Source organism: Pan troglodytes, chromosome 20, assembly GCF_028858775.2.
Source record: "Pan troglodytes isolate AG18354 chromosome 20, NHGRI_mPanTro3-v2.0_pri, whole genome shotgun sequence".
NCBI lineage: Eukaryota > Metazoa > Chordata > Mammalia > Primates > Hominidae > Pan > Pan troglodytes.
In genome coordinates this window covers 43,031,898-43,056,429 of record NC_072418.2, presented here as the reverse complement: position 1 = coordinate 43,056,429, position 24,532 = coordinate 43,031,898, and the positions used below count along the sequence as shown (strand labels likewise).

General features: G+C 44.4%; 1 protein-coding gene across 1 annotated transcript in view; it reads left to right on the top strand.

The window, feature by feature from the left end:
- The window catches only part of FCGBP (Fc gamma binding protein), a 122,836-nt gene that overhangs the window by 1,759 nt on the left and 96,545 nt on the right, over positions 1-24,532 (top strand). The window contains exons 2-3 of the mRNA XM_063801672.1: positions 15,353-15,846; positions 18,432-18,606. Coding sequence (XP_063657742.1) covers positions 18,593-18,606 — 14 coding nt within the window. The 5' untranslated portion in view covers positions 15,353-15,846; positions 18,432-18,592. The remainder of the gene's footprint in view (positions 1-15,352; positions 15,847-18,431; positions 18,607-24,532) is intronic.

Below are 24,532 nucleotides of genomic sequence, written 5' to 3'. Positions count from 1 at the left end.
GTGCTATTGTTACTGGGGGTCCTTGTTCTTAGAGCTCCCAAGATGGTGGTGGGCCGCTTCCAAGATGGCAGTAAGTCTCTTGTTCTCTGACCTGGGGTTCTTGGCCTCACGGATTCCAAGGAATGGAATCTTGGGCCATGCGGTGAGTGTTATAGCTCTATTCAGCTCGATTAGGAGGAACCCCGGGCACTTAGCCCGCGCAAGAACAATGGCGAGCCTCTAGCCCAATTGGGAGCGGCAATGGGTGCCGCCTCGCTGGATCAGAAGTGCAGTGGACACCCGGATCCGGAGGGGTGGAAGTCAGCGGCAGGTCTGCCACAGCTGCCATGGCAGCAGACAGCAGCGGTGGACAGTGAGCGAAAGCTCAGCTCAAGCCATAACAAACACAGACCAGAAGAGTGTACAGTTGCAAGGTTTAATAGAGTGAAAACAGACTCCCATAAAATGGGAGGAGACCCAAAGGGGATTGCCGTTGCGGGCTCCAGTGCCTGGGTTATATCCCGCCGATCATTGTCCCTCTCTCTGTGCTCTCAGGCGTTAGATGATTGGCTATTTCTTTACCTTCTGTTTTTGCCTAATTCGCATTTTAGTGAGCTCTCTTTACTACCTGATTGGTTGGGTGTGACCTAAGTGGCAAGCCCCTTGTTTAAAGGTGGATGCGGTCACCTTCCCAGTTGGCTTAGAGATTCTTAGTCGGCCTAGGAAATCCAGCTAGTCCTGTCTCTCACTATGAATATTCTAGTCTCTCACTATGAATATTCACTATGAATATTCTAGTATTCTAGTATGAATATTTCTTTGGGCAAACTTATGTATTCATTTCTTCTGAAAATAGATCCCCCTCCCAAAGAAAAACAAAAACAAAATAGACCCAAGTGTGGAATTGCTGGTCGTAGGGCAGGTATGTATTTAGCTTTAGTAGACACTGTCAGACTGTATTAATTTACACTCCCACCATTTGTATGTATACTTTTGATATTTTGTGTGTTTGGACATTGTTTTCTGTTTGGTGGATGGATCATGGGTTGTCACACGAGACACCACTTGTGCATTTACTTTTGGCCAGGAAAATTCCAAACCATGATCTCATAACAGCCCTCAGAGGTAGGTTTGCTTTTCCTCATTTTACAAATGAAACTGAGGTGCAGACAGGGGAAAGCCACTTCCATTAAGTTACAGAGAGAATTGGTGGCTCCTGCTCAGTGGAGACCACTGAGTAGGGAGCATCACTCTGCTGGGAGAACCCAGAGATTCATTAGATCTGGCTCCTGCCTTTCTTAAGGTCCTAGTGTCTGTGTTTCCACAAAAAAAGGGAAAATGACAATGACAATAAATCTTTTTGTTTTCCTCTGCATGAGCAACTCTTAATTCTGTAAGTTTTTGTTTTTGTTTTTGTTTTTGTTTTGAGACAGAGCCTTGCTCTGGCGCCCAGGCTGGAGTGCAGTGGCACAATCTTGGCTCACTGCAACTCTGCCTCCCAGGTTCAAGTGATTCTCATGCCTCAGCCTCTGGAGCAGCTGGGACTATAGGCGTGGGCCACCACACCTGGGTAATTTTTTGTATTTTTAGTAGAGACGGAGTTTGGCCATGCTGGCCAGGCTAGTCTCAAACTCCTAATCTCAAGTGATCTACCCTCCCAAGCCTCGAAAAGTGATGGGATTACAGGCGTGAGCCACCGTGCCTAACTTGGGCAACTCTTAATTCTGTATCCCAGGTTTCTACTTTACACCCAAAAGGCAACCTCGATTTTTACTTGAGACTTAGAATCTATTACTTAAAATGGAATCCATCATCTTGCCCCTGGCCTCCCATCCTTCCTGTTTCCAGGCTTCAGACTGAAACTCATCTGAGAGCTTTGCCTTTATTCCCCTAAGCCCAAATAATTGCCAGGTTCTCTCTGGCCCCTTTGGTAATGACAAATCAGTGTATCCCTTTGGAATTTTTATGGATAATAATCATAAATAACCATTTCCTGAACACTGACTATTGTGAACTAAAACAAAAATCAGGCCAAGTGCTCATTCCTGCTCCTATAATCTCAGCACTTTGGGAGGTGCAGGCAGGAGGGTTGCTTGAGCCCAGGAGCTCAAGACCACCCTGGGCAACATAGTGAGACCAAAAAATGTTTAAAAATTAACCCAGCATGGTCGTGCGCCCGTAGTTCCAGCCACTCAGGAGGCTCAGGTGGGAAAATCACTTGAGCCTAGGAGGTCAAGGCTGCCAGTGAGCCAAGATTATGCCACTGCACTCCAGCATGGGCGACAGAGTGAGAGACCCTGTCTCAAAAAAAAAAAAAAAAAAAAGGAAGGAAAGAGAAAAACCTACTTTTAGAGAATTAAAGTTAGTTTGATTCAGAAGTCTTACTGAGGATCACAACCTGGGAGAGTCTTTCAGAGTAACCGTTGGACTGCTCCGGAGGGTTTCAGCCTGCGGTTTTTATACAGGTGGCTGCAGCTCATGTTCTCAGAAGTTACATGAGAGCAAAATCCCATCAAGGTTTGGGTGTGACACATAATCATTAATCCTCTTCGATATTTTCGTACACACAGGCAGAGGCAAGGGCTAGGATCAATGAACTTTTCTTTTTTTTTTTTTTGAGACCCAGTCTCCCTCTGTCACCCAGGCTGGAGGGCAATAGGACAATCTCGGCTCACTGCAACCTCTGCCTCCTGGGTTCCAGTGATTCTCCTGCCTCAGCCTCCCAAGTAGCTAGGATTACAGGTGTCTGCCACCATGCCCAGCTAATTTTTGAACTTATCTTTTCCAAAATACAGTGATTTGGGCCGGGTGCGGTGGCTCACGCCTGTAATCCCAGCATTTTAGGAGGCCGAGGCGAGTGGATCACCTGCAGTCAGGAGTTCGAGACCAGTCTGGCCAGCATGGTAAAACCCCGTCTCTACTAAAAAATACAAAAAATTAGCTGGGCGTGGTGGTGTGTGCCTGTAATCCCAGCTACTCGGGAGGCTGAGGCAGAAGAATTGCTGGAACCTGGGAGGCAGAGGTTACAGTGAGCCAAGATGGCACCATTGCACTCCAGCCTGGAGACAGAGCAAGGCTCCCATCTCAAAAAAAAAAAATCTCTTTTCTTAGAAATTTGAAAAAAAAGGCTGGGTGTAATGGCTCACGTCTGTAATCCTAGTACTTTGGGAGGCTGAGGCAGGCGGATCACTTGAGGTCTGAAGTTTGAGACCAGCCTGGCCAACATGGTGAAACCCCGTCTCTGTTAAAAATACAAAAATTAGCCTGACATGGTGGCATGTACCACTGTGGCTTCTAAGTCCAATTTATCAATTTTTTCTTTTATGAGTCATGCTGTTGGTGTTGTATTTTTAAAAACCTTAGCCTGGTGAAAACTCACAGTTTTTTAAAATGTTTTCTTCATAAGTTTGATAGTTCAACTGGCTGGGTGTGGTGGCTCACATCTGTATTCCCCCCACTTTGGGGGGCGAAAAAGAAGTTTGATAACTCGATATTTCACATTTACATCTATGTTCCATTTCGAGTTTGTTGTTGTTGTTTTTGAGACAGAGTCTCATTCGGCCGCCCAGGCTGGAGTGCAGTGGTGCGATCTGGGCCCACTGCACCTCTGCCTCCAAGGTTCAAGCGATTCTCCTCCCTCAGCCTCTGGAGTAGCTGGGATTACAGGTGCCTGCCACCACGCTCGGCTAATTTTTGTATTTTTAGTAGAGATGGAGTTTCACCATGTTGGCCAGGGTGGTCTCGAACACCTGACCTCAGGTGATCCATCCACCTGCCTCGGCTTCCCAAAGTGCTGGGATTCCAGGCCTGAACCACTGTGCCTGGCCGAAGTTTCATCTTTTTGCATGTGAATACCCAGTCGCTCCAGTACCATTTATTGAAAACCTTATCTTTTCCCACTGAAATGCCCTGCAGCTTTGTCAAAAATCAGTTGATTATGCATGTGTACATCTATCTGTGGACTCTTGATTCTGTTCTGTTGATCTAATTTTCTTTCTTTTTTCTTTTTTTTTTCTTTAAAGATGGAGTCTCACTCTGTCGTCAGGCTGGAGTGCAGTGGCGCAATCTTGGCTCACTGCAACCTCCGCCTCCCGGTTTCAAGAGATTCTCCAGCCTCAGCCTCCCAAGTAGCTGAGACTACAGGCGTGCACCACCACACCCGGCTAATTTTTGTATTTTTAATAGAGATGGGGTTTCACCATATTGGCTAGGCCTGTTGGCTAGGATGGTCTCGATCTCCTGACCTCGTGATCCCCCAACCTGAGCCTCCCAAAGTGCTGGGATTACAGGCGTGAGCCACCACACCCGGCCAGCATTAAATCTTATAATCTATGAACCTGGTATATCTCCCAATTTATTTATTTATTTATTTATTTATTTTTTGAGAGGGAGTCTCTTTCACCCAAGCCAGAGTGCAGTGGCGCTATCTCGGCTCACTGCAAGCTCTGCCTCCTGGGTTCACGCCATTCTCCTGCCTCAGCCTCCCGAGTAGCTGGGACTACAGGCGCCCACCACCGCGCCCGGCTAATTTTTTGTATTTTTAGTAGAGACGGGGTTTCACCGTGTTTGCCAGGATGGTCTCGATCTCCTGACCTCGTGATCCGCCTGCCTCGGCCTCTCAAAGTTCTGGGATTACAGGCGTGAGCCACCACGCCCGGCAATCTCCCAATTTATTTAGTCATTCCTTAACTTCTACCAGCAATGTTTTTTAGTTTTCAGTGTATAGGTCTTGTACATCTTTTGTCAGGTTATCCCTATGTATTTCATATTTTATGATATTATAAATGTTATTAAAATTTTTTAAATTTCTGATTTTTGTTTCCTTATGCTTAAAAATATGATTGACTTTTGCACATTATTCTGTGATCTTGTAAAAATCATTTAGTAGTTTTAGGAGTTTCTGTAGATTTCCTGGAGTTTTTTTTGTGACAACTATGTCATTAGTGAATAAAGACAGTTTTATTTTTTTCTTCCTTTTCAATCGACATTACTTTTGTTTCCTTTTCCTACTTATTACATCGGCCAGGACTTTCAGTACAATATTGACTAGGAGTGGTGAATGCAAACATTCTTTTCTTTGTTCTCAATCTTTGGTGGAAAGCATTTAGACTTCTAACATTAAGTGTCTTTCAAAATGCCCTTTTAGGAGATTAAGGAAGTTTCTTTCTCTTCTTAGTTTGCTGAGTTGGTTTTTTTTTTTAAACCCTGAATGGATGTTCACTTTTTTTATTTTGAAACGAACCCTTGCTCTGTCACCTAGGATGGAGTACAGTGGTGCAATCTTGGCTCACTGCAACCTTCCCCTCCTGAGTTCAAGCAGTTCTCCTGCCTCAGCCTCCTGAGTAGCTGGGATTACAGGCACCTCCTACCACACCCGGCTAGTTTTGCATTTTTAGTATAGAGACAGGGTTTCACAATGTTAGCTAGGCTGGTCTCAAACTCCTGACCTCAGGTGATCTGCCTGCCTCAGCCTCCCAAAGTGCTGGGATTACAGGTGTGTGCCACCACGCCCTGCCAGATGTTCACTTTTGTCAAGAAAATTTTGAACAAACCTTGTATTCCCAGGATAAGCCCTACTTGGCCATGATGAATTGTCATTTTTATATTGCTAGATTCAATTTGCTAATATGAGGGATACTGATTTATAGTGTTCTTTCATTGTAATGTCTTTGGCTTCTGGTATCAAGGTAATGCTAGCCTCATAAAACAAATTGGAAAGTATTTCTCCTCTTATATTTTCTGAAGGAGAATTTTTTAGAATTCATGTTATTTCTTTCAATAATACTTGATAACATTCTCCAATAAAACTGGGCCTGGAGATTTTCAGGGGAAGATACTTAACTATAAATTTAATTTCTTTAACAGTTCTAAGACCTCTTTATCTTGTTCATCTTTGGTGAATTGTGGTAGTTTGTATCTTTCGAGGGACCGATCTATTACATGTAAGTTGTAAAATTTATAGATACTGTAGTGATATCTCTTCTATCATTCCTAATATAGGTAATTTTTGTCTTCTCTGTTTTTTTCTTGGTTCGTCTGGTTAGAGGTTTATTAGTTGTATTGACCTTTCATAAGGAAAATTTTTGGTTTCATTGATTTTTCCTGTTTTTTTTTTCCTGTTTTTAATTTCATTGATTTCTGCTCTTTATTTTTTTTTTCCTTCAGTGCTTTGGATTTCATTTACTTTTCTTTTTCTACAATGTTAATGTGGAGGGTTAGATTTGAGATTTTCTTTCATGACATATGTGTTTGCTAATATAAATTTACCCCCTAAAAACGGCCTTAATTGCTTACATACATTTTGTTATATTTTATTTTCATTAAGTGAAAAATATTTTCTATTTCTTCTTAATACTTCTTCTTTGACTCATGGATTATTTAGAAGTGAGTGATTAATTTCCAAATATTTGGGCATCTCCTAGACATCTTTCTGTTAATTGATTTCTACTTTAATTCTATTATGGTCAGAGAGGAGTAGCATTGTTTTGCATTTTTGCAAATCTCTTTAATGTCCAGCTTGATGGAAAACAACTGGATCTTAATGTCTGCTTTTTTTTCTGCTTTTTTTTTTTTGAGACAGAGTCTCACTCTGTCCCCCAGGCTGGAGTGCAATGGCACGATCTTGGCTTGCTGCAACCTCTGCCTCTCAGGTTCAAGTGATTCTCCTGCCTCAGCCTCCCAAGTAGCTGGGATTACAGGTGCGAGCCACTGCGCCCGGCTAGTGTTTTGTATTTTTAGTGGAGACGGGGTTTTGCCATCTTGGCCGGGCTGGTCTTGAACTCCTGACTTCAGGCAGTCCTCCTGCCTCGGCTTCCCAAAGTACTGGGATTACAGGCGTGAGCCACTGCGCCCGGCCAATGTCTGCTTTTGCATTCAATGTGCTGTGATAGTTTGTTTCAGTTAACGTATACCAAAAAAAATGTAGCCACACATATATAAGTAGTAGTAATATGGAAGTATATTTAATCTGCCACCATGAGCTTGACAGCTTCCCAAATGCTTATTGCCTTTCAGATTAGAATGATGTGGATATCTATGACTATAATTTTTCAGTATTTTATAACAAATGTTTCAACATTTGGAAAGCTGTATAACTCACTGCACCAATATTTTCCAAATTCCTGTTGCATGATGCTATAAAACTATGAATGGGTAAAAGATCCATGCAAAGTGCAATATAGACCAAGGGATTTTACTGTAATAGCATGGAAATAATTCACTGATATCGTTTCAGACACCATATTGCAACTAACCTTTAAGATACTTCCACTTGTAGAGTTTTGGTGTAATATTAAAACAAGAAGGTTCCATTAATCTGATGATTATTAGCTAAATTGATTTGGGGCAAGGGCCAGTAGTCTTACTTACCATTGTTTTTGCACTATCAGTGCAAATATTAAGAGTGAAAAATTTGAATAACATCTTAGTATTATTATAAAAATAGTTTTGACCTCAGGGACCCTCTGAAGGGATCAGGGACATGCAGGGGTCTGCAGTCCCACTTTGAAAACTTCTCTACTAAGGAAAAAGAGAAAAGTCCAGTGTTTTCCTGCAGGAATTAGAAAGGTAGAGCATTGATCCAGCCAGGAGGTTAGAGCCAAGGTGAGACCTGAAGGACAGGTAGTAATTAGCTAAGAAAGGTGAGGAGAGCCAGGCGCCGTGGCTCATGCCTGTAATACCAGCATTTTGGGAGGCTGAGGTGAGCGGATCACGAGGTCAGGAGATCGAGACCATCCTGGCCAACATGGTAAAACCCCCATCTCTACTAAAAATTCAGAAAATTAGCTGGGCATGCTGGTGCACGCCTGTAATCCCAGCTACTCAGGAGGCTGAAGCAGGAGAATTGCTTGAACCCGGGAGGCAGAGGTTGCAGTGAGCTGAGATTGCGCCACTGCACTCCAGCCTGGGCGACAGAGTGAGACTCCAACTCAAAAAAAAAAAAAAAAAAAAGAAAGAAAAAAAAACAAAGGTGAGGAGAAAGACATTCCAGACTTTAAAAAAGCAACCCAAGTGGGAGTATGTGTGGGAGACATGTAGGGTGAGAACAGGAGTTTTGGGTTGAGATAGAGGAAGGCTTGAATTATAGGAAGTCTTGAATGTCACCTAAGGAGCTTACAATTTGTCCTGAGGGCAAGGGACAACCCATGAAGGGTTTTAAGTGGCAGGGAGTGGGGGATTGGGGGAATGACTTAACAAGATTTGTGTTTGTTTAGGATGATCATGTTTACTGTGATGTAGAGACTCAAAAGGATAAGACTCAGCAAAAAACCCAGAAAGCTGTTGGAATAATCCAGTTGAGAGGTGGTTGCCAGAATCACTTGTAAAATGGTTGTGGATTTAGAAATAGATTGTTTTGAGAGATATAAAGAACATATAAGCAATGAGATTAAGAGAGTAATTAGAGCCGGGTGCGGTGGCTCATGCCTGTAATCCCAGCACTTTGGGAGGCCGAGGCAGGCAGATCACCAGAGGTCGGGAGTTCAAAACCAGCCTGATCAACATGGAGAAACCCCGTCTCTACTAAAAATACAAAATTAGCTGGGCATGGTGGTGAATGCCTGTAATCCCAGCTACTCTGGAGGCTGAGGCAGGAGAATCACTTGAACTCGGGAGGCAGAGGTTGTGGTGAGCCGAGATCGTGCCATTACACTCCAGCCTGCAACAAGAGAGAAACTCTGTCTCAAAAAAAAAAAAAAAAAAAAAAGAATAATTAGAAAGAGGGGTGAAAGGAAAAAAGAGGAACCCAGGATGACACTCCTAGCTTGGACTGCTGGATGATGGCGTAGTGTTTGACTAGAATCTAGACATAGGAGGAGGGGCATATTGGAAGGAGAGCAATGAGGTTGAGCTAAGATACCTGTGGGACATTCGAGTGGAAATTTTCCATAGTCAAATGGGTACATAGGACTGGAGGTGACGTACTTTCTGATTCCATTTGTATGACATTCTTGAAAACACAAGATTAAAGGAACAGAGACTAGGTCACTGGTTTCCAGGGGTTGGTGGGGAGGGATACTACAAAAGGACAGCATGAGAGAAGTTTTGGGGTGATGAAATTGTATCTTGATTGTGGAGGTGTGGGGAAAAGAAAGAGAGATCAGATTGTTACTGTGTCTGTGTAGAAAGAAGTAGACATAGGAGACTCCATTTTGTTCTGTAATCTGTAACCTTACCGCCAACCCTGTGCTCCCTGAAACATGTACTGTGTCAACTCAGGGTTAAATGGATTTAGGGCTGTGCAGGATGTGCTTTGTTAAACAGATGCTTGAAGGCAGCATGCTCCTTAAGAGTCATCACCACTCCCTAATCTCAAGTACCCAGGGACACAAACACTGCGGAAGGCCGCAGGGACCTCTGCCTAGGAAAGCCAGGTATTGTCCAAGGTTTCTCCCCATGTGATAGTCTGAAATACGGCCTCGTGGGAAGGGAAAGACCTGACCGTCCCCCAGCCCGACACCCATAAAGGGTCTGTGCTGAGGAGGATTAGTAAAAGAGGAAGGAACGCCTCTTTGCAGTTGAGACAAGAGGAAGGCATCTGTCTCCTGCCCGTCCCTGGGCAATGGAATGTCTCCTGTAAAACCCGATTGTATGTTCCATCTACTAAGATAGGGGAAAACCGCCTTAGGGCTGGAGGTGGGACATGGGGGTAGCAATACTGCTGTTTAAGGCATTGAGATGTTTATATGTATGCATATCTAAAGTACAGCATTTAATTCTTTACCTTGTCTATGATGCAGAGACCTTTGTTCAAGTGTTTATCTGCTGACCTCTCCAATATTATCCTATGACGCTGCCACATCCCCCTCTCCGAGAAACACCCAAGAATGATCAATAAATACTAAGGGAACTCAGAGGCCGGTGGAGCCTCCGTATGCTGAACGCCGGTTCCCTGGGCCCCCTTTATTCTTTGTCTATACTTTGTCTCTGTGTCTCTTTCTTTTCCAAGTCTCTCGTTCCACCTAACGAGAAACACCCAGAGGTGTGGAGGGGCAACCCACCCCTTCATGGAGGTGGTTACACAAATCTATACATATCAATTTTACTGTTTTTTTTTTTTTTTTTTTTTGAGACAGGATGTCTCTGTTGCCCAGGCTGGTGTGCAGTGGCACAATCTCAGCTCACTGCAACCTCCACCTCCCAGGCTCAAGTGATCCTCCCACCTTTCATGCACGTCTGTGTGAAGAGACTACTAAACAGGCTTTATGTGAGAATAAAAGCTTTTAATCACCTGGGTGCAGGCGGGCTGAGTCCAAAAAGAGAGTCAGCAAAGGGAGATAGGGGTGGGGCCATTTTATAAGATTTGAGTAGGTAAAGGAAAATTACAGTCAAAGGGGGTTTGTTTTCTGGCGGGCAGGAGTGGGGGTTGCAAGGTGCTCAGTGGGGGAGCTTTCTGAGCCAGGATGAACCAGGAAAAGGACTTTCACAAGGTAATGTCATCACTTAAGGCAAGGACCGGCCATTTTCACTTCTTTTGTGGTGGAATGCCATCAGTTAAGGCGGGGCAGGACATTTTCACTTATTTTGTGATTCTTCAGTTACTTCAGGCCATCTGGGCGTATACGTGCAAGTCACAGAGGATGCGATGGCTTAGCTTAGGCTCAGAGGCCTGACACCACCTCAGCCTTCCGAGTAGCTGGAACTACAGGTGCACACCACCATGCCTAGCTGATTTTTTGTAGAGATGGGGTTTCACTATGTTGCCTAGGCTGGTCTTGAACTCCTGGACTCAAGTAATTCTGCCTCAGCCTCCCAAAGTGCTGGGATTACAGGCGTGAGCCACCACACCCGGCCTATTTTGCTTTTTTTTTTTTTTTTTAAGATAAACGTGAATAGTGTCTGCTTTTCTATTATTCACAAAGGTAAATATGAACATATATAGATGGAAGGGCAATGGTTTTGGATAGGAGACTCACATAATAAAAATATCTCTCAAAAAGTTAGTTTAAAAATGTAATGCAATCCCTCCAAAAATATCATCAGGTTTTTATCTAGAATTAGAGAAATTATTGTAAAACTTATTTGGGAGAATGAGAAAAACAAGAACAGCTAAGAAAATTCTGAAAAAGACTAGAGTAGGGAGGCACCACTGACCTGACTACATATATATATATATCGCTATCCTGGAGTGCAGTGGCGCAATCTCAGCTCACTGCAACCTCTGCCTCCTGGGTTCAAGTGATTCTCCTGCCTCAGCCTCCTGAGTTTTCCAGAACTTTCTTAGCTGTTCTTGTTTTTTGTAATCCTGAGCAGCTGGGATTACAGACGCGTGCCACCATGCCCAGCTAATTTTTGTATTTTTAGTAGACATGGGGTTTCACCATGTTGGCCAGACTGGTCTTGAAGTCCTGACCTCGTGATCCGCACGCCTCAGCCTCCCAAAGTACTGGGATTACAGGCATGAGCCACCGCGCCTGGCCGACCTGACTAGATGTTAAAACAGAAAACCTCTAATGAAAACAGTGTGGTATTAGCACATGAATACCACAGAATGAAGGAACAGAATAGAGAATCCAGAGCAGACCCAAATGCGTATAGATATTTAGTATATGATAAAGGTTGCATCTCAAATCATTGGAGACAAGAAGGACTTTTTAATAAGTGATACTGGAGTAAGCTGACAACTCTATGGAAGAATATAAAATTAAACCCATTCCTCAAACCACACAGCAGGACAAATGTGAAAAGGTCAGAGATCTAAATTTTAAAATGTGAAACCCTGTAACTACTAAATGTGAATGAATTTATTCATTTAGGTTTTAAGTTGAGACAGGGTCTGGCTCTACTGTCCAGGCTGGAGTGCAGTGGCATGATCTCGGCTCATTGCAACCTCTGCCCCTTTGGTTCAAGCAATTCTCCTACCTCAGCCTCCTGAATAGCGGGGACTACAGGCACACACCTGCACAACTGGCTAATTTTTGTAATTCTTTGGTAGAGATAGAACTTCCCAATTTTACCCAGGCTGGTCTCGAACTCCTGGGCTCAAGCAATCCTCCTGCCTTGACCTCCCAAAGTGCTGGGATTACAGGTGTGAGCCACTGTGCCCGGCCAATGAATTTCTTTATAACCTGGCAGTGGTCAATTTTTTTTGCTACCTGATTCAAATTACAGAAGCAATAAAAGAAAGGACTGATATATTTGACTACATAATAATTACAATTTTATGCATGACAAAAACACAACAAGGTAAGAAAACAAAAGAACAGAATTCATAGAAAATGCAAACCCTTAAATGAACAAATGATTTATCTCATGATACTACAAATGCAACATAAAACTGTATCGAGATACCATTTCTCACCTATCAGATTGATAACATACTCTTGCCAAGGTTGTGGGAAAATTGGCACTCTCACATTGCTAATGGGGATGAAAAATAGTACATGCCTGCCTGGCGTGGTGGCTCATGGGCCAGGCGCAGTGGCTCATGCCTGTAATCCCAGCGCTTTGGGAGGCTGAGGTGGGCGGATCACCTGAGGTCAGGAGTTCGAAACCATCCTGACCAACATGGAGAAACTCCATCTCTACTAAAAATGCAAAATTAGCCGGGCGTGATGGCACATGCCTGTAATCTCAGCTACTCGGGAGGCTGAGGCAGGAGAATTGCTTGAACCCAGGAGGCAGAGGTTGCGGTGAGCCAAGATCGTGCCATTGTACTCCAGCCTGGACAACAAGAGTGAAACTACGTCTCAAAAAAAAAAGTCAAGTAAAAAAAGTAAAATAAAGAACAGTGTGAGCTGGGCGCAGTGGCTTACTTCTGTGATCTCAATACTTTGGGAGGCTGAGGTGGGAGGATCACCTGAGGTCAGGAGTTCAAGACCAGCCTGGCCAACATGGTGAAACCCGTCTCTACTAAAAAATACAAAAATTAGCCGGGCATGGTGGCACACACCTGTAATCCCAGATACTTGAGTGGCTGAAGCAGGAGAATCGCTTGAACTTGGGAGGTGGAGGTTAGTGAGGTGAGATCGTGACACTGCGTTCCAGCTGGGCGGCCGAGTGAGACTTGGTCTCATAAAAACAAAACAAAACAAAACAAAACAAAAAGAAGAAAACACAATGTGTATGATATGCTATAATATGCTACCTTTTGCAGAAGAAGGAAAGGGAAATGCACAGACACGCACACTTGTATATGTATGTCTTTGCATATATTTTCAAAAAGAAATGATGGAAAGTTGAATGAAAATCCCATAAAAATGGTTACTCACAGGAGAAGGGAGGAAATGTGGAGAGGACAGGGATGGCAGCTAAAGCTCTGTGAAGATAACTTATTGTCAAGTTTTGGCTCTGGAACTGTGCAAATGTTTTACAAAATTAAAAATATTAAACAAAGGCAGTTCCTCCCCTAGTGCTCAAATTATAGTGTCTAAATTCAATTTGGGGCCAGGCACGTGGCTCACACTTATAATCCCAGCACTTTGAGAGTCCAAGTCAGGAGGATCACTTGAATCCAGGAGTTTGAGAGCAGCCTGGGTAACATAGGGAGACCTTGTCTCTACAAACAATTTAAAAATTAGCTGGGTGTAGTCTGTAGTCTCAGCTACTTGGGAGGCTGAGGCAGGAGGATCACTTGAGCCCAGGAGGTCAAGGCTGCAGTGAGCCATGATCATGCCACTGTACTCCAGCCTCAGCAACAGAGCAGGACTTTGTCTCAAAATAAATAAATAAATACAATTTGGTAATCATAGGAATTGTGGCTCTTTTAGAAATGGATGATTGTGGTTCTGGGTAGGAAATGTACCATAAACCAAGACAGCTCCCATTGGTCTAAGGTTTGACCACTTCAAATGTTAAAAATGCATGCATTCATAAGGATATTACATACACACACACACACACACACACACACACACACAAACACGTTTTGGTTACCTTTAGAGAGAATGTACTAAAACTGAAAATTGAAGCATTTAAGTTGCTTTTTCTGTATTAACTACAATTTAGGGTAACCAGAGAATTAATGAGGGGATGCTTCTTTATATAATAGCATTGTAGTTAATAAATGAAGAGAAAATAATACATTAAAAATCCCCATTTTGCAAAGCCCTGGTGAAATAATGGAACTAGACAGGTTTCCAGATTTAGCCAATAAATGGCATGGGACATATTTATACTAAAAATTAATTGTCACCTGAAATTCAAATTGAACTGGAGGTCTTGTATCTTAGTTAGCAATTCTACATCAAGGTAATGATCAACAATGGATATTAATATCATTGAGACAGATGCAGAAAAATCATTTGATAAAGTTAAACATCTATTTATGATTAAACAATTAAAAATAGAAGGAAACTTCTTTAATACAATAATGTATACTTTCAAAAATGCTACGGTAAGCATCATACTTAATAGCAAAATATTGAAAACAGGCTGGGTGTAGTGGCTGATGCGTGTAATCCCAGCACTTTGGGAGGCTGAGGGAGGTGGATCACTGGAGCCCAGGAGTTCGAGACCAGCCTGAGCAAAAACCCCATCTTTACAAAAAAATACAAAAATCAGCTCAGCGTGGTGGCATGTGCCTGTAGTCCCTACTACTTGGGAGGCTAAGATGGAAGGATCGCTTGAGCCCAGGAGGCAAAGGTTGCAGTGAGCTTAGATTGTGCCACTGAACTCCGGCCTGCGTGACAGAGCGAGACTCCCTCTCAAACAACAACAAAAACCAATTGAAAGTATTTTCTTTGTGATCAGAAGCAAGACTAGGATGCCCCCATCATATCTTTTATTCAATTATCTATTGGAAAGCCTAAAGAAAAGTTATAAAGATGAGAATGGAAGGAATTAAACTAATTCATAAGCAATATGATTGTATGTGTAGAGAACCCAAAAGAACCTACAAATACATTATTCAAATAATAAATCATTTTATTTATTGACTCCTGGTTTTGTGACAGGCAAGCTGGCTGACTTCCTGTTTTGATGTGGTCCAGAGAAAAAGAAGAAAAGCCCCTTACTCAAGCTGTAGCTTACCTAATCTCCAGCCAATCAGCATCAAAGGCCCAAGAAGCTATTAACCACAAGTTCCTGCTTTAGGGGCCTAGGGACTTCCCCAGGGACCCGCAAGTACAGCTAGGCTTGTTTCAACTTTTCCTTATTTTTATGCTAAAAATCATGCCCAGAGGTGATTTAAAATGCTAATGTTATATACAATGTATGAAAAAGCGTGTTGAACCACTGTGCAGGCACCAAAGAAATCCCTCCTAAACATTCAATGACAGGCATGTCACAGCAGCTAGGCCCCTATAAGACAGATCAACCTGCTCCCTTTGGGGTGCAGCCCACCCTTTTCCTTTTGCAGTGCTGACCTTTCTTGTGCACAAGCTAAAATAAACATTCTCTTTTTCTTTCTTTCTTTTTTTTTTTTTTTTTTTTTGAGATGGAGTCTTGTTTTGTCACCCAGGCTGGAGTGCAATGGCACAATCTCGGCTCACTGCAACTTCTGCCTTCCAGGTTCAAGCAATTCTCCTGCCTCAGCCTCCCAAGTAGCTGGGATTACAGGCATGCACCACCACACCCAGCTGTTTTTTTTCGTATTTTTAGTAGAAATGGGTTTTCACCATGTTGCCCAGGCTGGTCTTGAACTCCTGGGCTCAAGCAATCCACCTGCCTCAGCCTCCCAAAGTGCTGGGATTACAGGGGTGAGCCACCACGCCCAGCAATCTCACTTGATTTCTATCCTGGAAGATTACAAGAACCAAGGATGATTGTAACATCTCCTGGTACCCCAGATGGGACCCTCATTTTAGGTCCCCACAGGAGTTAGCAAGACTTCCTGGAGGACAGAGGCAACTGACCAGGTGGTAACAAAGGTGGCCACTCTGGACCATTGCTTTGGTGTTGGTGCTTTGGAGAGTCAAGTCTGGACCCTAGGTGAGTCTGCTCTTCTTCTCTCTCTCTCTCTCTCTCTCTCACCAGATGCCCAGTAAATGGCATGGCCAGGATTATATCTGGCCATCTCCTCTGCGTATTTCTTACCCTTTCCAAGATTTGAACCTTTCACCAGGAGTACAATGAGTGAGGACTACTAGAACATCTTGTCAAGTCAAAGGAAAGGTTAGACTAAACTTAGTACATTAATCACTAAACCTATCTGGATTGTTCAAGAACCGGCCAAACCAATCCTTGCCTTGGCTTATGTCTGACATTGATAAGGGCCTCTTTCTTTTGTCTCTCCTTCTCTCCCTCATTTTTGGAAATTTGGGTGGGAAGTTGGGGTGATTCCAGTTAGCCCTTCTGGGAAACTTGCGTAGGCAGTTGGAGTGATTCTGGCTGGCTCTTCTGAGATTGGTCTAGGGAACTGCCCCAGACATGTGTGGGCTAGGTACCAGCCGGCAATCTGGAATTCTCTTTTGTTTCAAATACTGAAACCACTCAGTATTTTCCCTGACCATATTCTTCTTTGTGGAGCCTGGACGTTTATAATCTGTTTTGTCAGTTGTCTGAATGGAAATGCGTTCTTGTTTCTGGTCCTTGTTGCGTGGGTGAAGCCACCCTCCAGGATTCTTGGAAGGAAGCCTTACTCATTAGGCCAGATGAAGTTTTTCCTCTGTCTAGTACATCATCTCGTTTCTTGTTAGAGTCCATGTAAATAAATGTGAGTGTAGAGTAAGTTCTACTTGGAGCCGATGTAAAATCTACTACTTGCTAGACTTTGTGGGTTGAAGCTGGCAAATCCAAGAGCTAAAGGCTCTCAAGCCCCCTCGTTCTGCTCTCCTCCCTCTGTCCTCTTTGGCTTGCTTAGTTCTTGCCAGGGATTTGAAGGTCTGGGATGAGTCAGACCAGGATGTGTGCTGCAATTGTGAAGATTGTCAGAGTCAGAGGCTGCATCCCTCACCAGACCTCTTGATTACAGGACACCAGCTCTACCATGGGAAACACTATAGACTCCCAAAAGATTCCCCCCCTTGGATGCATCCTCTGTAATTGGGATCAGTTTAAATGAGATATTACAAAGAAAAAGAAGCTCATGTTCCTCTGTGATGTTGCTTGGCCTCAGTATCCCCTGGGGTACCAAGAGGAATGACCTGAGAATGGGGTCCTTCAGTTACAACATCATTTTCCAATTGGATATATACTGTAAAAAATTCTAATACATAGCTTGAGATTCCATACATGCAGGCCCTCAGGAAATTATATCTGGATCTCAAACTCTAGGACTCCTGCCAGGTTTATATGGCACCTCTCAAGCAACAGCTGAGAGATGAGCCAAGTCCTGTCTCAGATTTTAACCCCTAGGGCTCAATTCTCTCACTACCTTTCTAAGGGCAGGGTGGGAAGCAGGCCTCTCTGCTACTGTGGATCCTTTCTCCTTCTGTCTGGAGCCTCCTCCATACCATGCTGGGTCAGGAAGGCTTTCCCCTTCTACTCCTCAACAACCCTCAGTGCTGTCCCCAGTGTGGCTCCAACTGGGCTCCAAGTCAGCACCCTCCTTCACTTCCCCACCATACCAGGGCTGCTTTCCCCCTGGGAGGTAACGGATGGAACTAGAGGGGCAGCTCAGGTACATGGACCCTTACCAATGTCAGACATAAATCAAGGCAAGGATTGGTTTGGCCGGTTCTTGAACAATCCAGATAGGTTTAGTGATGAATTTATTAAGTTTAGTCTAACCTTTCCTTTGACTTGACAAGATGTTCTTGTAGTCCTAACTCGTTGTTGTACTCCTGGTGAAAAAACTCGAATCTTGGAAAGGGTAAGAAATATGCAGAGGAGATGGCCAGATATAATCCTGGCCATGTCATTTACTGGGTATCTGGTGAGGCAGTCCCAGAGCAGAACCCGCAATGGGTTTATACAGATGACAGGGACTGGTTAAGGATCAATCACTTCCTTAATTGCATATAAGAGGGTGTCAGACAAAACCAGTAAAGTATAATAAAGTAAAATAATTGCTCAGGAAGTGGATGAAAATCCAGCTGGGTAGCTTAATAGGCTCTCTGAGGCTTTTAGAAAGTGTAGTAACATAGACCCAAGGACCAATGAAGGCCTAACACTTCTGGCCATGCATTTTATAACCCACGCTGTGCCAGACATTTGGGAAAAGCTTCAAAAGCTGAAAGCTGACCCTTAGACCCCTCAAGCAACGTTGGTAGCAGAGGTCTTCAACATTTTTAACAACTGGGACCAGGCAGAGAAGGTGTAGAAAAATGAGAGAATAAAAAGGAAGACACACATTTTGGCTGCTATAATCACAGGCCCACCTTGAGGTGACCTTAGGTAACAGAGAAACCTGAATGCGGGGGGGTGGGGATTAAGCCCCACCCAATGTCCATGGAAATGGGGTGCAACCAGTGTGCTTACTGTAAGAAGAGGCACCAGAGAAAGGACTGTCCCTTCTTTTCTGGGAAGCCAGGATGGAGTAGACCTCCCCAGCCCACTCCTCTTGTTGCTGGCCTCTCAAATAAAAAGACTACCCCCTCCGAATGAGGTGTTCTCAAATGCTTATCTGCCTCCAGTCCTGAAGAGTTCCATCACCATCACCACTGTGGAGCCTTGGGTCACCCTCAATATGGCAGGTAGGAAACTGAATTCCTTATGGATACCAGAGCCCCCTACTCTGTCCTGACCCATCCTGATGGATCTCTGTTCAGCGCCAGTTGTACAGTGACGGGAACAGATGGACAACCCAAGGTAAGACAGTTTACCTTTCCTTTGACTTGTAAAATTGGATCTAAGGCTATCACTCATTCCTTCCTATATGTCCTTGAGTGTCCCCTTCCTTTAATGGTTCATGACTTATTATCTAAGTTGGGAGCCTCAGTTTCCCTCCAGGGGAATGCCATACAAGTCTCAGTGCCTCCTGAGAAAGGAATCCATTTACTGGCCCTTTTGGCTCCCCAAGATCAGAAGCTACCCCCAGTCCTAGAAAAGATATTGATTTGAGTGGAAAAGTCTGTATGGGATACCAACATTTCAGGACAGGTCATCAATGAGGAGAATATTAAAATAAAGCTTAAGCCAGGCCTACCCTACCCATGCAAGCCAAAATACCATTTGAGGCCAGAAGCCCTACAAGGGATATGGCCCCTCCTGGAAACATTGATACAGAACAGACTAATTCAGCCCTGCAGTCCCCTTGTAATGCTCCAGTCCTGCCTGTGAAGAAACCAAATGTAGAATACCAGTTTCTTCCACACTTTAGAGTAGTGAATGACTCAGTTGTTCCCACACATCCTTCAGTCCCTAATTCATACACACTCCACTCTCAAATCCCTGGGTGCACACAGTTTTACACTGTACTGGATCTAAAGGATGTTTTCTTTAATATGTGCTGCATCCTGACTCCACCTACATTTTTGCCTTTGAATGGAAGGATCCAGAGACTCAGGAAGCTCCCCACTGTACTTGGACAGTGTTACCCCCGGGGTTTCCAGATAGCCTCCACCTCTCTGGGCAAGCCCTGGAAGTCCTAATTCAGAAGCTAGGGCCTGTCCAAAGGCCAGTGACTTATTTTTTAAATCAACTGGACCCAGTAGCCCAGGTGTGGCCTGGCTGTCTTAGGGCAGTGGCAGCCACCAGCCTCCTGGTCAGGGAGATCTCCAAACTCATGCTAGGCCAATCCCTTGAAGTTTATACTCCTTACCAGGTCCAGAATGTGTTGGAAATCAAAGGGAGCCACTGGCTAACTCGGGGAAGGTTAACTCAAAATCAAGCCCCACTGTTAGACACCCCAGACTTGACCTTAAAGATATATGAGTCCTTGAATCCTGCCACCCTCCTTCCCTTGCCCACCTTGGGGACACTGGAACACACCTATGGTGGAAACTTTGGAGCAGATCTATTCTAGTTGAATAGATTTACGGGAGACCCCTTGAGAGAATCCAGATGAAGAATGGTTTACAGATGGGAGTTGTTTTGTAGAAAATGGAGCCTGCAGGTGGCATGCCACCACACCCAGGTAATTTTTTGTATTTTAGCAGAGACAGGTTTCACCGTGTTGCCCAGGCTGGTCTCAAAGTCCTGGGCTTGTGATGTGCCTGTCATCCCAGCTACTCAGGAGGCTGAGACAGGAGAATCGCTTGAACCTGGGAGGCGGAGGTTGCAGTGAGCCACGATCACGCCATTGCACTCCAGCCTGGGTAACAGAGCGAGACTCCATCTAAAAAAAAAAAAAAAAAACAAATAAAATGGAGCCCGGAAGGCAAAACATGCTATTGTCAGCCTACGCTGGACCAGAGAGGCAAAATAACTTCCCCTAAGCACTTCAGCTCAGGAAGCAGAGCTCCAAGCCTTAGTTAAGGGCTCTTCAGCTTGAAGAAGGGAAGAGACTTAATATATATACTGATTCTAAGTATGGATTCCTAATGCTCCATACTCATGCAGCTGTCTGGAAAGAGGAGAATGCTGACTGCCAGGAGCATCCCGACAAAACCCAATGAAGCGATTTTATTCCTCCTTGAGGCAGTTCATCTCTGTGTTAGTCTGTTCTTACACTGCTATAAAGACATACCTGAGACTGGGTAATTTATAAACAAAGAAAGTTTAATTGACTCACAGTTCTGCATGGCTGGGAGGCTTCAGGAAACTTACAATCATGGCGGAAGGTGAAGGGGAAGCAAGGCACATCTTGCATGGCAGCAGGAGAGTGAGTGAAGGAAGCCACACACCTTTAAGCTATCAGATCTCATGAGAACTCACGTACTATTGTGAAAACAGCATTGGGGAAACTGCCTCCGTGATCCAGTCACCTCCCACCAAGTACTTCCCTTGACATGAGGGGATTACAATTCGAGATGAGATTTGGGTGGGGACACAGAGCCAAACCATATTAAGCTCCCTGCCCAAGTAGCTGTTATGTCCTGTAAAGGGCAACAAAAAGACAATTCTTTAATCAGCCAAGGAAACAACCAGGCTGATAGAGCTGCCAAACAGGCAGCTGGGCCGGGCGCGGTAGCTCATGCCTGTAATCCCAGCACTTTGGGAGGCCGAGGCAGGTGGATCACGAGGTCAAGAGATCAAGACCATCCTGGCTAACATGGTGAAACCCCGTCTCTACTGAAAACACAAAAAATTAGCCGGGCGTGGTGGCAGGCGCCTGTAGTCCCAGCTACTTGGGAGGCTGAGGCAGGAGAATGGCGTGAACCCGGGAGGTGGAGCTTACAGTGAGCTGAAACCACACCACAGCACTCCAGCCTAGGGGACAGAGCGAGACTCCGTCTCAAAAAAAAAAAAAAGAAGTTGGCAGTGGTTGGCCGGGAGTGATGGCTCATGCCTGTAATCCCAGCACTTTGGGAGGCCAAGACAGGAGGATCACCTAAGGTCAGGAGTTCGAGACCAGCCTGGCCAACATGGTGAAACCCCGTCTCTACTAAAATACACAAAAATTAGCTGGGCATGGTGGTGCATGCCTGTAGTCCCAGCTACTTGGGAGGCTGAGGCAAGAGAATCGCTTGAACCCAGGAGGGAGAGATTGCCATGAGCTGAGATGGCACCACTGCACTCCAGCCTGGGCAACAGAGCGAGACTCCATCAAAAAAAAAACTGAGCAGATGAAGGAGGGTATAATTTAAATGGTCAGGGTGGCTAGAAGATCAGCAACAATGCCTCTTCCTACCAGAAGCTGACCAATGGAAAGTCATCAAAAGACTTCATGAGTAAACTCATTATGACCGAGACTCACTATGGAATTTAATCCAAAATCTCCTAGTGAGCAAGGCTTTAAAAGCTACAGCATAACAGGCATGGTGGTTCACACCAGTAATCCCAGCATTTGAGGAGGCTGAGGCAGGAGGATTGCTTGAGCCCAGGAGATCAGGACCAGCCTGGGCAACATGATAAGACCGTGTCTCTACAAAAGCATTTTTAAAAATTATCTGGGCATGGTGGAATGCATCTGTGGTCCTAACTACTTGGGAAGCTGAGGTGGGAGGATTGCTCGAGCCCAGGAGTTTGAAGCAGCAGTGAGTCAAGATTGCACAATTGCACTCCAGCCTGGGTGACAAAGCGAGACCTTGTCAAAAAAAAAAGAAAAAGAAAAAGCCACAGTGGGCCAGGTGCAGTGGCTCACACCTGTAAGCCCAGCAGTTTGGGAGGCTGAGGTGAGTGGATTACCTGAGGTCAGGAGTTCGAGACCAGCCTGGCCAACTTAGTGAAATCCCGTCTCTACTAAAAATACAAAAATTAACTGGGTGTGGTGGCGCATGCCTGTAATCCCAGCTACTCAGGAGGCTGAAGCAGGAGAATTGCTTGAACCTGAGAGGCAGAGGCCGCAGTGAGCAAAGATCATGCCACTGCACTCCAGCCTGGGTGACAGAGTGAGACTCAGTCTCAAAAAATAAAAATAAAAAAGCCACAGTGGACTCTGTAACTCAAGCATGTGAAATTTGTCTTAGAAATAATTCCTGAGCCCATCCACTGGCTCTGCCCCAGTGCAGCATAAGAAGACCTATCCTGGAGAAGATTGGCGAATTACACAGATACCCCTAAAGGGGAATTCAAATATATTCTGATTTCTATAGACACTTTCACAGGCTGGGTGGAAGCTTTCCCCACACAAACAGAAAAAGCAATTGAAGTTTGTAAATGACTGCTTAAAGGCCAGGTGCGGTGGCTCACGCCTGTAATCCCAGCAGTTTGGGAGGCTGAGGTGGGCGGATCACCTGAGGCCAGGAGTTTGAGACCAGCCTGACCAACATGGTGAAACCCCATCTCTACTAAAAATACAAAAATTAAGGCCAGGCATGGTGGCTCACACCTGTAATCCCTGCACTTTGGGAGGCTGAGGCGGGTGGATCACAATCAGGAGATCAAGACCATCCTGGTTAACACGGTGAAACCCCGTCTCTACTAAAAATACAAAAAATTAGCTGGGCATGGGTGACAGAACGAGACTCCGTCTCAAAAAAAAAAAAAAAAATTAGCTGGGCTTGGTGGCACAGAGCACCTGTAATCCCAGCTACTAGAAAGGCTGAGGCAGGAGAATTACCTGAACCCTGGAGGTGGAGGTTGCAGTGAACTGAGATCGTGCCACTGCATTCCAACCTGGGCAACAAGAACGAGACTCTGTCAAAAAAAAAATTAAAAACCAAACCAAACCAAACCAGACAAAAAGTAAATGGCTGCTTAAACAAGGAATTCCTAGGTTTGGGCTTCCAGCTTCCCTACAAAGTGACAACAGGCTGTCTTTTATCACCTAGGTCACCAAAGGGCTGTCTAGCAGTCTTAGCATCCAATACAAACTTCACCCTGCCTGGCATCCTCAATCTTCCAGGAAAGTTGAGAGAATGAATCAAACCCTTAAAAAGAACCTTGGCTACACTATGCCAAGAAGCCCAGAAATCATGGATTAAGTGCCTCCCTATTGCCTTACTAAGAATAAGATCCACCCCAAAGGGGAACTTAAAGCTCAGCCCTTTTAAAATGACCTATTGGAGCAGTCCTTTCTCAAGACAAACTTTCTAATAGATGAAGACTTAAATCAGGCTGTAAAATACATTATCAACTTGGGGAAAATTTAGCAGACAATATAATAATAAAATATTACCCCAGCTGGGTAAGATGGTTTGGGATCATTTCCCTATTATCTCAGGTGCACAGGTCATACTCAAGACATGGTGAGGGCCTGGCATGAATCATGCTCCCACTGTACCCTCTTCTTTTTTTTTTTTTTTTTTTAAACGGAGTCTGTTGCCCAGGTTGGAGGGCAGTGGCACGATCTCGGCTCACTGCAACCTCCACCTCCTGGGTTCAAGGGATTCTCCTGCCTCAGCCTCCCAAGTAGCTGGGACTACAGGTGCATGCTACCATGCCTGGCTAATTTTTTGTATTTTAGAGATGGGGGTTTCACCGTGTTAGCCAGGATGGTCTCGATCTCCTGACCTCGTGATCCACCCGCCTCGGCCTCCCAAAGTGCTGGGATTACAGGCGTGAGCCGCCGCGCCCGGCCACTGTACCCTCTTCTATCTCACTGTAACCTCTTCCTTTTAGTCTGGGTGCAGGGTACCTGGAGTCACAATAGCCCTAGGCATATAGTGGACCAGGTGAGACAGGCCCTGGAAAGGCTAAAAACCTCCCTCAATTCTCTTGCTAATGTGGTGTTGGACAACTGCTTGGCCTTACCCTCCATAACTTGGTTCCTTCCTTTCTTAAGCCCTTATTAGCTATCTTTCTTCTTTTAATCTTTAAACCATGCTTCTTTAACCTGCTGGTAAAATTTGTGTCTTTCAGACTACAATAGTTTCATGTCAAGTTAATCGTCATGCAAGACTTCTAGGTTACTTATTAGCTGAACAGGAAGACGTTTGTACAGTCACCACACCTCCTGCTGCACTTGGATAAATACTACTGGGGCGAGTAGAGGTTAACACCCAGGCAATTTACAATCAGGAAATTGGTTACACTCTTTCGGTAAAGGAAGTCAACTTAGTGTAGAATGCTGTCAGATCAACCTTACCCTTGTAAGGCTTGTAACTTGGTTCCTCCCTTTCTTAAGCCCTTATTGGCTATCTTTCTTCTTTTAATATTTAAAGTTTTTAATCTTTAAATTTTTAATTTTTAAACCATGCTTGTTTAACCTGCTGGTAAAATTCACGTCTTTCAGACTGTAATGCTTTCATGC